General features: G+C 41.2%; 1 protein-coding gene across 1 annotated transcript in view; it reads right to left on the reverse strand.

Moving 5' to 3' along the window:
* The window catches only part of NEO1 (neogenin 1), a gene marked incomplete at its 5' end in the record, with an annotated part of 114,034 nt that overhangs the window by 94,469 nt on the left and 4,570 nt on the right, over positions 1-14,995 (reverse strand). Inside the window, one exon of the mRNA XM_008943967.1 lies at positions 1,648-1,923. Within this exon, the coding sequence (XP_008942215.1) occupies positions 1,648-1,923 (276 nt within the window). The remainder of the gene's footprint in view (positions 1-1,647; positions 1,924-14,995) is intronic.

The raw sequence follows: 14,995 nt of genomic DNA on the forward strand, positions 1-14,995 counted from the left end.
CACTTTCAGATCATCATCAAGCAAGGAAACAATGTTATCTGTATTCCCTGATGAGAGTTAGCTTTAATCACCTTCAGCAAAACACTGCAAAAGCAAGGAGACTACATCTGGAGCCAAAGGAATGCAGAGGATGAACACAATATGTAAGTTTATCTGGATATCTTCAATTGTCAAAAATCTATAAGAGTCTTAAGCATTTGAGGGACTGCAGAAGCATGAAGGCAAAACTAAAATAATAATGCAACTTTTCCAAAAGTGCTCTTCTTCAAATATGTATCTTCAGTTGAAGAAAAGATAAAGCTTTCTTTTCAGAAAAATTTAAAGAACTTAATGAAACAAATTCCTACCTTAAGCCTGATTCATTTCCAAACATCTCCATTTTAAAAGAGGGAAGGTTGTAACTATAAATTTGGGCTATTTCGAAGTACATTTACCATTATAAATAGAAAAAATTACATAGTCATGAGAAACAAAAATATTTATTGAAAGGGATCTCTGAAGATGCCACCACCTCCTTGAGGTCCACCTGTTGCCCACACTAGATTAGGCCAACCACAATATTGCCCACCCTAGCCCTGAAAGGCTCCAAAGAAGGAGGTTTAGAAACTCTCTCTGGCAGTTCTCCAGGCAGTGAGAACTGGATCAGAATTCCCACATGAAGACAAAGTCAGAAGAGACAGCATGAAGTTCTGGAAATAATTAAGAAAGCCCACACCAAACCCAGCTCATACTTCACTAGTTTGGTAAAGTGCAACTCACATTCCTGTCTTATTCTGGGGCAATTTTCAAAATTTTGTGTCAGGACAACTGGTGACACACAGCTCTGCACAATGGTATCATTCCAAACAGAACACACTTAATGTAGAAACTGTTTACAACGGGACTGGACTTCTGTATTTAAAAGAGATCCAAACATCTCAACACAAGAGGCATGGCTGAAGTTGTACAAATAAGAAGCTATACCCCCTTTTTGGGGTCTGGAGACTTCCCAAAAGGGTCCAGTATTTAAAGAATCAGAACTTCCCAAATATTGAGACTATTAGAAGTGCCTCAGCTTAAGCATGCCAGAAGCCAGGGACTAAGCACTAATTTGTTTAGGAAACTTCAACAGTATTTTAAACATTGGATTCAAGCCTGAGAAACTTAGAAACCCCCAAATGTTTACACTCAAAGTCAACTCCCTCTTTCTAACCTGTCATGAAAGAATTGTATTACTAGAAACTTTTTAAAAGAAATCTTTCAAAAAAACCCAAAACACTTTAAAAGCTAAGCCATCAAATATGTCCAAAAGAATACATGCACCTCTCCTACCCGTCTCCAACCAGAGCAAAGAGCTTGGACACATAACAGATTTTGGTTTTCTGTTTCCCAAATGCAAGATCTAGGTTAGTCTTCCCAAGGGCCCCAACTCTTTTTAAGTGCCTGTGTTCATTTTAAGCTCATCAAAAAACCCCAAACAACAAAAAAACCTAACCATTAAGTGCAACAAGACACATTACACTTAGTTTATTTTAAAATACACAAAAATGCACCAGAGGCAATTCTCATGTGTTGCTCTTTGGCAGTACCCTTGATAGTTCCCACCCCCTGCCCCCCCCTATTGCTTGAATCATCTTTCGATTGCTAAAAGGCAAACTGGAGGGATACCTGGGAGGATTGTGAGCTCCACTTCGTCGCTGTATTTGGGGGGCCCCCCGCTCTCCACGAGGCAGCGGTAGAGCCCTGCGTCCGTCTCGGTGGCGTTGCTGACGACCAGAGCTCCGCTGGGCAGCTGGAAGAGGCGCCGGTCGGGGAGCAGGGGCTGCCGGTCCTGCTCCCACCGCACGGACGGGGCCAGGTCCGTGTTGACCTCGCAGCTGAGGACAGCACTGCCTCCCTTATAGGCTGAGGAGGGTTCTGGCTGACTGGTGAACCTGGGAAGGCCTGCAAACGGGAGATGGAGAAGTTGAAAAAGTCACAAATTAGAGGTGTTCTGAAGAGGACACCAAAGCTTTGATGCTCAAGTTAAGATTCATGAGTTTAATTTTTTTAAAAAAATTGCTCTCCAAGATTTTAACATTTGATAGCATAGTGTTAAATACAGCTGGTATAAAGGCAACTAAATAATAGAAGTACTGATTTAAAACCAAAAACCTCAGTGCAAGTCTATCCAAGAAATGGCTGCACGGCAATGAAGAAAGTGTGAGAACTGCCCCGCAACAGGCAGGTAGGAATAGAGGAGGGAAAGGAGGAAGGGAAGCTCTGGGGGCCATCCTGGGGAGATCAGGAGACAGAAGAACTGGGAATGAAAGTGGGAAGTTGAGGCTGGGAAATGGGAAGAGAGCAGGAATAAGTGCTTTCATTTTTGTCTTTGTTTTCTCTACCACCCACCTTTATTGTAATTAGCAAGAAATTAAATTTCCAAGTCAAGGTTGTCTTGCCTGTTACAATAACTGGCAAGTGATCTCCAAGTCTTGACCCACAAACCTTTTGAACTCCTTTTCTCCCTGCTCCATCCTGCTGAGAAGCAGAATGAGAGAGCAGCTGGGTGGCCAGTCAGCAGCCGGCCAAAGTCAGCCCCCCATAAGACTTTGCACCACTTCCCATAACAGAGAAGTATCAGATCTTCCAACAGAAATACCCTGTCCATCATTACAGCTGGAAGCAAATCAGAGAATCATAGCATCATTCTGGTTGGATGAGACTTTTCAGATCACCATGTCCAACTATTCCCCCAGCACTGCCAGGTCCCCACTGACCCATGTCCCTCAGCACCACATCTCCATGGCTTGGAAACCCCTCCAGGGATGGGGACTCCACCACTGCCCTGGGCAGCCTGGCACAGCCCTGGACAATCCTCAAGGGGAAGAAATTGTTCCTCATGGCCAACCTCAAGCTCCCCTGGGGCAACTTGAGGCTGTTTCCTCTTGTCCTGTCCCTTGTTCCTTGGGAGAAGAGACTGATCCTCTTAGCTCCAACCACCTTTCAGGGAGTTGAGAGCAAGAAGGTCACCCCTGAACCTCCTCCAGCCTCTCAAAGTCCTTCTTGGAGTGAGATGCCCAAAACTGACCCCAGGATTCAAGGTACAGCAGTTCAATAAAGGCAAGAGAATACAGCATGGGCCAGGAAGAGGAAAAGCCTCCTTCCTCCCCATTTTGCACAGTGATTTGCCCTATCACCAGCTCTCCCTTTTGCAGCTCACAGAGGTGGCTCCATGGTCCACGCAGCCATGGGAGGACGCAGCTTGCTCACTGCAGTAACAGCCTCAAAGCTAAATTTTCATGCTTTTACGCTCACACTTAAAACCACTATTGTCACAGGAACAGCCTGTCAGTACTCTTGACGGGGAGGAAAAGGGATGGAGGAAAAGGGATCTGCATCTTGTGCCTCAGCTTCCTAGACAAGTACCTTACCACTTGCTGCTTACCAGTTACATACTGGTGCTGGAATTCCATCTCCTCTAGTTTTCTTTGTCCATATTCACTACATTCCACTGCCTAAGAAAATCTCTAGCACACATTTCTTTAGTTAGATTGTACTTTCTATCATTTCCAGCTTGAGTCCCTGTTCTCTTCCAGGAAAATCCCACGAGTTGGTTGGTTTGTCTTTTCAACTGTCTGATCTTTGCTCTCCATTTTTTTTTTTTTTTAAAGAAATCTCTGGAGAAGTAGCAAGAAACAACATTTGACATCACATGTTCAGACTTTTTTTCACCTGAATGAAAAAATTCTTTCATTCTCCACAGCCTCCTTTTGCTCCTTCCACAACTTCATTCCTCCAAGAAGAAGCTTTCTACTTTTCCCCCTCCTAGTGTCTATTTACAACCAACTTTTAGTCCTTTGATCTTGACCTTCTTTGGTATTATTTTGCATATTTGATACTTGTTCTTTGATATTTATCTGTTATTCCCTCCAAGGTATTCACAGGAATAAAAATCATAGCTTCTTTCAACTTTCCTTCTGCTTAATGAAGTTAGAATCTTTAGCTTCTTTTCATAGAATCATACCACAGAACTGTTTTGGCTGAAAAAGACCTCTAAGATCTTTGAGTCCTCATCCATTTCCAGATTCTCCTAATGATTCTGCCCGTCTATATAGACACAGAATCATCTGGGTAGGAAAGGAGCCAGTCAGAGCAGAGTCAGATACAGGGTCAGAGCAAGTTCCTCGAGGACTTGTCCAGTCAGATCTTGGAAATCCCCATGGACGGAGACTGCACGACCTCTTGGGTAACCTGTTCTACCACCTGACTGTCATCAAGGTGAAAAGCTTCCTCCTCAAATCCAGTCAAAACCTCATTTTCTTCAACTGATATCCAATGCCTCTTACTCCCAAATCACAGTGCCTGTTGTAAAATCACAGACATTCCTGGAAATGGAACAAAATTGTTTCTCTGTGTCTATGGAAAAAGATCTTCTCAAAACATTTAACAACCCCTTTAGCTCTTTGCACACTGGCAGGTTACAGATAATCCTATAGTTCACCAACGAACTGCCTCTTCTCTCATAAAATCACCAGTTCCTCTGTCCAAACTTAGCACAACACCAAGAATATCGCCGCATCTGCTTGTCTTAAACTGTGCTGGTAAGTCTCACTATCATTCAGTCTAGAGCATTATTTAATTCTTTCTATACAACCAAGGCCACAGCAAGAATAACAAGGTCTCCTAAATTTGCCACCCTTGTTAATTTTGTAGGTAAATACTTTGTTCTTACAGCAAAATGACTGATGATGATGATGTTGAATGTGATCTTTCTAAACTCCAGTCTTGGGGGCATCTTTCCATTCTGATAATCTCCCTCTCAATAGAGCCCATTAAATTTTCATAATTGCCTCCGATTCTTATCAATCTCAGTATTCTCATTTAAATCTCTATCATTTTGACCTTTTACGACTGCTAACGAGACAGCAAATGAAAAAGCTGCGTTGCAGCATTCCCATCATGTCATAGTCCTCCAAGACAGCAGTTGCTTTGTCAAAGAACTCAGACACAACCCACAGACAAAAGTCACGTCATGGTTTCCACTTCCTTCTGCCCTAATCACCCTCGCCTTCAAATTCCCCTTAAAAAGGGATTCACAATTCATTAGAAATCTTTACTGAGAAACCTGCATATTAAGCCAATTCTTTCATCAGCCTGGAAGGGAGCCCTGGACCTCCTCGTTTTGTCACAAGCACTGTGTCTTCTGTTTTCGTCTCTGCTGCTGCCATCTCTCTACCCTCTACAACTACCACTTGTACAATCATTGTATCGGTGACTCAGAGCACAAATGAGAATGTTACTGGATTTTTAACAAAGTTCACCTAAGCCTTGACTCAAATCTTTTTCTAGTACTAGTCACTTGGTGGACGAGACAGGTGTTGTACATTCTGCTGTGTGCAGGTGCTCCATGAAGGTTAAATCAGCTTTATTTAAGATGGTTTCATTACTCACTAGCAACAAAATTATAGTTAATTTTCCAGGTCATTTTAAATGCCAGTAAAACCTTTATTTGATCAGAGTCAACAGTTTTTAAAACATCTATTTTAACCCAGGCTATCATTTTGTCCTTAAAGAGTAATTTTCTGTTATCCAACGTTTATTTGCAATTTGCATTGCTGAAAAGCCTCCACTGTGGAGGAGGATCCTTTTGCTTTGGCCAACAGACAACCACAAAACAATAACGATGCATTACAAGAGGTGCTCTAAACACAGGCTTTAATTACTATTAATTCTGGGACCTGCTTATAACCAGGCCTCAGAGTGCTGGCACACCTCCTGCAGCAGCACACTCCTAGCTAATACCCTTTCATCTGCCAGTCCAAGGGCTTTCCACTACAGAGTTACTCTTCTCCTCTTCCAAATACCAACTGAAGCCTTGGCCCAGGCTGCCCACGGAGGCGGTGGAGTCCCCATCCCCGGAGGGGTTCAAAAAACATGTAGACATGGCACCTGGGGACATGGTTTAGTGGTCACAATAGTGCTGAGTGACAGATGTACTTGATCTTAAAGGTTTTCTCCACCCTTAATAGTCTATTAATTGATTTGACTTGTAGACCTGCATTTCCTTAACTTATATTCATTTTCATATCTATTACCACATAAGTGAACTCAGTCTATTTAAACTACAAAACACATTTGAAACTCTTTTTAAAATTCAATTTTTAAAATCTGATGCTTTTAGCAGTTTGTATTTTCCAACCACTTCAATCAACAAAATTCAGTAAAAATTAGCTACACTTCTAAAGAGGACCAGCACCCACTCTTCACCCACACGCTGCAAGGCATTCAGTCAAAGGTACTACACCATCTTTTGCCAAATGAACATAAAAATAAATGATACTTTAGGGTTGTGATATGAAAGACTACTTTTTTCCTTGTTTGTACATACATTAATCATTCTGTGGCAGGACACATACATTATGGATCGATCTTAGGACACAGAAGGAAAACACTACTGACCTCACAGGAACGCAGGTTAATAAACTCAGTTTAGGAAGGCTGATTTTCCACTCAGAATAGTCTCAGAACACCGGTAGGAGAACGTATATAAGGAACAACACAGTTCTCACACGCACACAACAGGAATTAAGATTCACCACAAACTTCAAATTTTCTGCCGGGACAATGCAAATTGGAGGGGTGGGGAGAAGTGAACTCTGCTCCATTTTCTCCTTCCCTTTTGTCTCTACCATCCTCTCATCAAAAGATCAGAGCAGTGGTAAGAATGTGAATGAACAATCTACTTCATGCAGATTTGTTCCACTCAGCCAGCATCCCCAGCCTAAGCATCGCTGAGATTTGTGGCCCATTGTCTCCATTTCTGAAAAAGATGTGCCTAGAAGAGCAATAATTCCCATGCTCCTGGAAAACACAGATGGTAAAAATTCTGGCTGTAGCCTGCTGCTGTCAATGGAGCCAGTATTTCATCTCCTGTACTTTCCAGGAGAGGAGGAATTCATTGCACTGAGCCACATGCTAATCTCCTTCAGCAGCCTCTCTGCGACCATGGCCAATGTCAATCATTTCCAAGGAGGCTGAGAGAAGAAAAACTTCCATCATCAACAATTACTAAATAACTCGCTCATGGGACAATGTTCTGAGGAACTTAAGAGAGAACACTCGCCTTCTGCTCTAAATACTGCCTGTCAATGCTCAATTTTTTTTAACATGGTTCTATAACCATACACATGTTTAATCCTCTTTAGAAACCTTCTAACCTTTTGGTGTCGATCTGGCCAAATCAAGACAGTGAAAGAGAAGTAAGAAAAGAGAATAACTTCCTTTTCTCTAGGGCAACAGAAGGCTGCTCAGGACCTCACTTTTACCCAGTGATGGCAGCGTTGCGTACCTGTGCTACATGGTCACAAGCCCGTTGGATCAAGTCTTTAGGAGCATTTCTGTCATGTGTCCAAGTCTCCTCTATTGCTACTCCAGTCTTGCATTTCACTCAATCCTTTGTGTAAGCATTAAGCAGCTCTAAAGACACACACATTACATGTTTATGCAGTTACCTGTTTCCCAAAGCTGGTTTCAGGCTTTTTAGTGGCATCTCAATGTGCTCAGCAAATGTTTCCCCTGGTTTTTCCCCTTACGATTCCTACTGCAGCACGAAAATATAAAACCCAGGAGCAGCTGACTGTTTCCAAACGTGTTACCTCCTGTACACCAGCCACGAACTCCTGCCACACAGTTTCTCCTAATTTACCCATGCCTAAACTAACTTCAGCAGTATCATCTACAAACCTTGCCATGCTACAGCTTTCACCTTACAATCCTTCTGCATTGAGCTGCTCTGTTCAAACACAAAGGGACTGAATGATTATACAAAAAGACGATAGTTTAAAGACACTTCCATATTTCCTCATTCTTGTTTGCCTCGTTGAATTTGAACCTAGGACATATCCACAGCTCTACTGCTACTTCAGCAAAATAGCCTTTTGGGAAGTGTGAAGCTTTCAGCGGTGCAAGCAGCTAAAGGGGTAGGAACATGATACCCAACTGTTAAAATGGCTACAACATCTGTCACCCTTCAGTGAAGCCTCAGATCTTAAAGATGTCACATATTTTGTTAGCGCATCAGCTTCTCACCCAAACCCTGTTAAAAAATTAATAAGTCCAACCATCTGTGGACACTTCATTAAACTATCACAGCTCCTTTTCTTCTCCTTTGCTCAAACATTATTCAGCATCATTTGTCTGAGTGGCAGAGGCGTGAAACATGTTTTAAAATACAATTCTGTTAATAAGGCATATTTCATGAGTCTCACTAGCGAATAGATTACACTTCAGAATTACAAAACATTCATGGAGAGCAGAAGTCCAGCATTACCTGAATTAAGATAAGGCCAGATGCTGCTAGTCCTTTCTGCAAAGGAGAAACACCAACTACCATGTAATTTGCACCCCATCCCCAGCCTTGCTTAGGCAAACTAGACAGAAGAAAATGTACCAGAAGACATATTCTTAGAATTGTAACATGAAGAGAGGAAAACCTACCAAATACCCTTGTTGGCTCAACTAAAGTGGGAAGCACATGGGAAACAACACAAATGAGGAATTTCAATACATAATCAGAATCCTGACTTCATTAAACATGGTCTTGGGTGCATAATTAACATGGCATGCTGTTATTGTAAAAGGTACCCCCTGAGCAGACTGAAGAAAGGAAAAGGGAGGGGGTGTCACTATATGGATCAGTAAAACACATGTTGACATATCCATGCACATGATTAGCATGCATACAAAGTAACCAGGTATAACCTCAGAGCTGTTTTGAACTGGTGACTGAACCCTTAGGTCTCCTGAGGTCCCTTCCAAGCTCAGTTCTCCCATACCACTACTAAGAAACCAGATACACCAAAATTTAAGAGTGTGTCTGGACTAGTAAAACACATCAGAATATTCTAAAGTTTCACCTGGCATAAGGAAGTTCCTCTTAGAATTAATTTCAAACAAAAAAAAGTTTATACAGTTGTCCTTTAGGTTCCAGTTGTAGATGCTGCAAAGTCTGGAAGCCCAAACTGAAATACAATGGCATAGGAACAGGCACAGAAAAACCTCACAAACTGATGGGATCAAACCTAATAGAGTATTACAGACAGGAATTGTCAACCTTCACAAAAAAAAAAATCGAGTTGTCAACCTTGAACAACTCTTCACAGCCAGACCAGCACACAATAACTCCATATGAGCTTTTATCACATAAAAGCTTGGTGAAAAGAAATGAGACGAAAGTCACTAAGATAATCCTGGTGGAACCACTGGACTAGTAACAATATTGAGTAAGAGACAAGACAAATACCTAGAAAAAAAACCTTCATGATGCCAAACACTACCTTTGATGGAAGTCCCAGGAACAACAAAGTACTAAACCAGACCAAGAAATAAAGAGCATACATCATGTACATCCTGATATCATAACAACAGGGCCATGGGTTCCTAACCAAAAGAAAAATGAAATAGTGGCGTGTTTATTCTGTGACATCCCAAGTCTGTAGTGGTGATCCAGGGTCACAGCCTGACCAGCTGCAGTTCCAGGAGAGGCAGCAGGGGAACTGCATGAATGAGTAAGACCGGCTGGGATGAATGAAGGGGTGAAGGGATGAATGTTCAGAGCCTGGTAAGTTCAAAATGAAAGACAGACACTCAGCAAGTGCAGAACGTGTCCTCGCAGAACCTCTGATGAAGGTAACCCAGCATGCGTAACTGCTCAAGTTAGGAGCAAAGCAGTAATGGAAACCCACACTGTAACAAAGTTCTGCTACATCTTAAAAAAAAAAAAAGTCATATACAAAGAAGAAAAGCTAAGTGAGTAGTTAACTCAGCCTTCCTCGGTAAAAGTAGCTCAGAAACCCTTTGGAGGAAACAAGAGAGCCCGGAAATGAAGAACTAAGCGTTGATAAGATACTGAAGATGTTGAAAAGAAGGACAGCAAGATGAGAATAGACCAAGGCTGAACAAACAAATACAAATTTTAGCCAGGATATCAAGAAGAGATTAATAAATTATTCCAGGAATGAAATGGGAACACGAAAGGTGATTCAGTGAAGATCTTCAAAAACACAGAGGTCATTGATGACAACCATGAACCACAAGAGATTTCACAGGGGTGAGGTGGAGGGTTGTCAGCCCATGGCCCAGCAGAAGGTCAGGCTCAGACAACGCTGTGAGAAATGGCACAGGAACAGAGAAAACATAATTCTGCTAATGGAGTAGGTGAAATATTAGCATCATTAAAAACAGAGACAGGACTTACAATTAAAAGGCCAAAGAACAGAAAAGCTCCAGCAGCAACAGCAGCAGCTCAAGGCAGCAAGAAAAGCTGCAGGAGCCACGAGGAATTTGATCTACGCAGACCCTGAGAAACACAGTAAGTAGACATTTTTAATACTGCAGAAAATGAACTGAGGGCCTGCAAACTATGGAATAATTTATTGGGTACTGCTGAAGATTGTTCTAATAATGAGGACACTGTCGGATTTTAAGAGAAGACCCCTTAAGATAAGGCATGCAGATTGCCTCATCATTTAAGAAACCTCAGGTCTTGATCAAAAGACTGCCTAAAAAAAAAAGTACAGGCTCACAATTACTCTTTCTAAAACAAAATCAATAGCCATAACAATAGAAGAATAAGATCCGAGCATTCTGGTGAAAGAAAAGAGCTTGACAGGTTAAATAATTTTAGATCCAGGCAAGGCTATCAATTACGAAAGCTCATGTGAACAAGCTATTCAAAGAAGATTAATGCACAGGGAGGACTGTCATGATAAATTTATCAAGAAACTGGAAGAAAGGAAAGATCAGACAAACTTTTGCAAGCAACTCTATAGGCAGTGACAAAGACAGCTGGTACTTGACAACAGACATTTAGAAATAGGAAATAACCTAAACAACTTCACGGAGAAATACTCAGAATCCATGAAGGGCAAAGAAACCCCTCGAAAATAGAGTACTTCAAGTATGACGTAACAGGAGATGAACACAAAGGAGAAAGAGTTTCTATAGATAGAAACATCCAGCAGAAAAAGATGATGTTTAGAAACAACAAGGATGCAAGGCAGGAAAAGAAACACTAGAAGGAGTATAACTAACAAATTATTCCACAAAACCATAGTTCCCTCAAAGGGATGTGGAGAAAACCAGCTGAGGTGTGGATTTACACACCACTGACTGCATCACACACACTTTTATAGCCATTAAGCTCAGAGACAGTTTTTTAAAGGGCACTCCATAATGAAGCCTTTCTTTGCTTTATTTTTGATGTGTTCAATTAAAGAAAAGTCACAAAAGATCAGACTGAGGGTGCAAGCTAATACAGGAATGTGACTTCAGGAGCTCTTAGGGAAGGAAGAACACCTTTGCAGAAATCTCTACATTATCTAGAGACATTTCCCCATGGTCTCCTCCAAAACAGGGGCTTTTATATGCAAATAACTAGAAGTTGCAGAGGTTTTAAAATATTTTTAAACATTTTTATTTCTTAGTGTAGTTACATGAATGATGAGACACGCCTTTAAAAATGTTATTACTATGCTTTTAAGGACGTTACCAAGAACTGAAACCAATCCCATCAAGTTTCAGAACTTAATTTTTCCATATTAAAAACAATTTTCCTCCATTTTGTTTCCTTCTCAGTGTCATTAAAATCCCTCTTGAATTTTTATTATTAATTCATCACATACACTTCTGCCATGATACTTCTTCCCCTTCCTTCTCTTATGTCCACTTTTGGTTGGATAGGTGTGATTATATTGCCTGCCTTATTTTCAAAACCAAAGGTCAAGATTTCAATGTCTACAGCAAAGTGCTTTGTTATAATTTACCGTAAGTTTATTATTTTTTGAAGTACATTAACATAAAGACAACTTTGTCCATTGACCAAACACACAAAGGATACTTTCTTTGCTAATTACAAAGCAACAAAGTTGTGAATGGGTAAGCTGATAAACCCTAATGTTTTTGGATTATAATGGCATGGAACATTGTACTGAAGATAATGCCTAATTAAGGAACTTTTAACTTAATGATTGACCACAGGATTTAAACTCTTCTGTGCAAGAATCAACATTAGCTACCACAAACTCCTTCAACAAGATAGCACAGCAAGACAGGAGATTACCACTACGTGGAAATGGGGCAGTGGGTAACTTCAGTTTTGGTTTTGTTGGTTGGTTGGTTGTGTGGTTTTGTTGGTTGTGTGGTTGTGTGGTTTTGTTGGTTGGTTGGTTGTGTGGTTTTGTTGGTTGGTTGGTTGTGTGGTTTTGTTGGTTGGTTGGTGTCGGTGTGTTGGTTGTGTGGTTTTGTTGGTTTGTTGGTTGTGTGGTTTTGTTGGTTGGTTGGTTGTGTGGTTTTGTTGGTTGTGTGGTTTTGTTGGTTGGTTGGTTGTGTTGTTTTGTTGGTTGTGTGGTTTTGTTGGTTGGTTGGTTGTGTGGTTTTGTTGGTTGTGTGGTTTTGTTGGTTGGTTGGTTGTGTGGTTTTGTTGGTTTGGTATGTCCCTCCCCTTTTTTATTTTTTTCTTCCTGCATCTTGAGAAAAAGATTCATAAACACCCCCCACCCCAGCTTTTCTGAACAGGCTCAGTAAGGGAACTCTCCTGGCACTAAACATTAACTCCATTATACATACTAGTGTGTTTTTTCTTGAACCAGTAATATTGAAGAGTTCCTAAAGAAGAAAGCTCAGACATGGATCTACTTATACTCGCTCCTCTCCTACAGCTACAGGAGAAGGCTTGTTACTCTCCACGAGCATAAACAAGCTCTTTAACTCCCCGACCCATGCAACTAGAGACATGGATAGTGTTGCTCAAAATAGGCTGTTTGATTTTATTTGTTATTAAGTGTAATAAACTTTAAGCACAAAAGCTGAAGAAAACCTTAAAAAAGAATTTAAATAGTAACAGTGGTTTTAATGTCGTTCAACCAGACAGTTAGAATCTCTTCACCTAGGCTGTAACTCGCTCATCAGATTTCAATGAAGAGTTTAAAAACAAGCACATCTAAAAAACTCCTACTATGGACTTTCACCCTGGGGTAGGATTCATCAGTTTGGCTGCAGACAAGCTGCACAGCTACCTGCTTGGGATGTGGCTGGTATTACAAAAATAAGCTGGCTGGTGTTACATCAGAACTTGGTATGTGCCTTCATGTGAGTGGCTGGAGAGAACACAGCACTCGCCAAACGAGGTTAAATCAACTGGATAGACAAGGACTTCCTGAAATCAAGCTCAAGTGCAGGAAGCAATTCCTGGCATGCACACCGCAAAGACAAGGGAGACAGAGCAACTGCTGCCCAAGAGGGAAGAGATCCTGGGTCAGGAACAACACGTCTTCCCCTCCTGAGTCTAGAGAGGTTCCCTCTGATGACACCCTGCTGCTGATCTTTCCAGCACCTTCTGTTCCCATATCTTAAATGTCTAAACTCTCACATTTCTAGTAACAAGTGACAGAAACTGTACAAACTGTAGTATTGTTAAAACCAGCTTTCCCATTTACCTGTCACTGACAAGAAATGCATTTTGATCCAGGCCAATTTATGAAAAATGCAGATGCTTTTTTGATAGTAAATGTATTTTTGCAATGAAAATTTATCATCTGTGTCACTTACTTCTACTGGTTAATTGCTCTTAAGTACCCTTCACTGAAGTAAAAAAAGCTCTCCTGTAGTGAAAGTTCTATACTTGAGAAGATCAGATCAAGGTTTTTTTACCCCTCCCCTTCCCACTCTTGAAGAAATAAAACATCATTTGGTTGTAAACTTCCAAGTCAGGCAAACTTTGCAAAACTCGTAAGATTCCAAGATCATACAACCTGGCTGCTTTTATGGGAGTTATGGCAAAAAGCAGAGAGAGAATTTCAACCCAGATTAATGCTGGAGCAAAAGCCTGAACTATTCACCATTGCTTACACAGAAATAAGTGATTTTAATATTAAGTAACATACCAGAAATTATGTTCTCACCACCACGACATACCTCTAGGACAATGTGCCTTGCAGAGATCTAGCATTAATTGCAAGAACACATCCAGCCAGGTTCTCCTCTCTCCCACAAGCTGTGCTCAGGGAATGTCTTGAATCATCATTTCCTGGCCACAACCTTACCTCCTGCATATCAGCCAAAACTGTAATGGAATTACTTATTCCTACGTATTCTCTCGGTGTACTCATTTACAGCATCTCGGTACATTATAAAAAGTAATACTCTAAATTTATCAAAGAGTAATTCTTTATTAGCCCATTGAGAAAATGCAAAGCATAGAGATCTTCTGGAGACCACATAACGAACCTGCAACAGAAGCAGGATTAGAGATCAGCATCTCCTGGCTCATAACTCGATTGATTCCTCCAAGCCACATGACATGAAATACCACAGGAGTTACTCATCCAGGCCTCCCATAATTTCAGTGGCAGTTATTCAAACAGCTCTTTTAGCCATTAATTTGGAAGCCCAAAGCTAGACATATTCCAGATGCAAATAATGCTTAAAAAGGCAATTTAGTCAGCTAAAAATCAGAGCAGTTTGTCTAGTGAAGTTCATTCTCCACAGCTGATGTATTACCAGCAAGTAAATGGCATTGGTCAAGCACAGCCCAAGGGCATCCTCATTCCAAGAGGTCCTGTACAGCAGGGCAGGGAACACACCTCACAGATCTGCTCGTCTGGGCTCATGTCTCCTGCTGACTAGGGAACCACCTTCACCTTCTGTAAACAAAGTGGTTATGGATCTGCCAAGATGTATGAGGCCTGAAGGCTTCAAACCTAAAGTTTTCAATAGAGTTCTGAGAAGAAAAACAGTGGAGACAACTTTCATTACTGAAATTGGAACAATCTCTCCACCACACCACCGCAGCAGGATCTGAAGCCAGAGGCTTCATTCAGCAGCCCAGACGAGTCAGAGCAACACAATGAACCAAATGGACTACCAGGAGGACAAGGATGATTTACTTGGGTCAAGAAAAGCAGAGAAGTACAGAGAATACTGTGCTGAAAAGGCAGAAAGAAAAATCATTACAATTTTATCGAAGCCTTTTAGATTT

The sequence above is a fragment of the Merops nubicus genome, unplaced genomic scaffold (assembly GCF_000691845.1).
Source record: "Merops nubicus isolate BGI_N331 unplaced genomic scaffold, ASM69184v1 scaffold15547, whole genome shotgun sequence".
NCBI classification, from domain to species: Eukaryota; Metazoa; Chordata; class Aves; order Coraciiformes; family Meropidae; genus Merops; species Merops nubicus.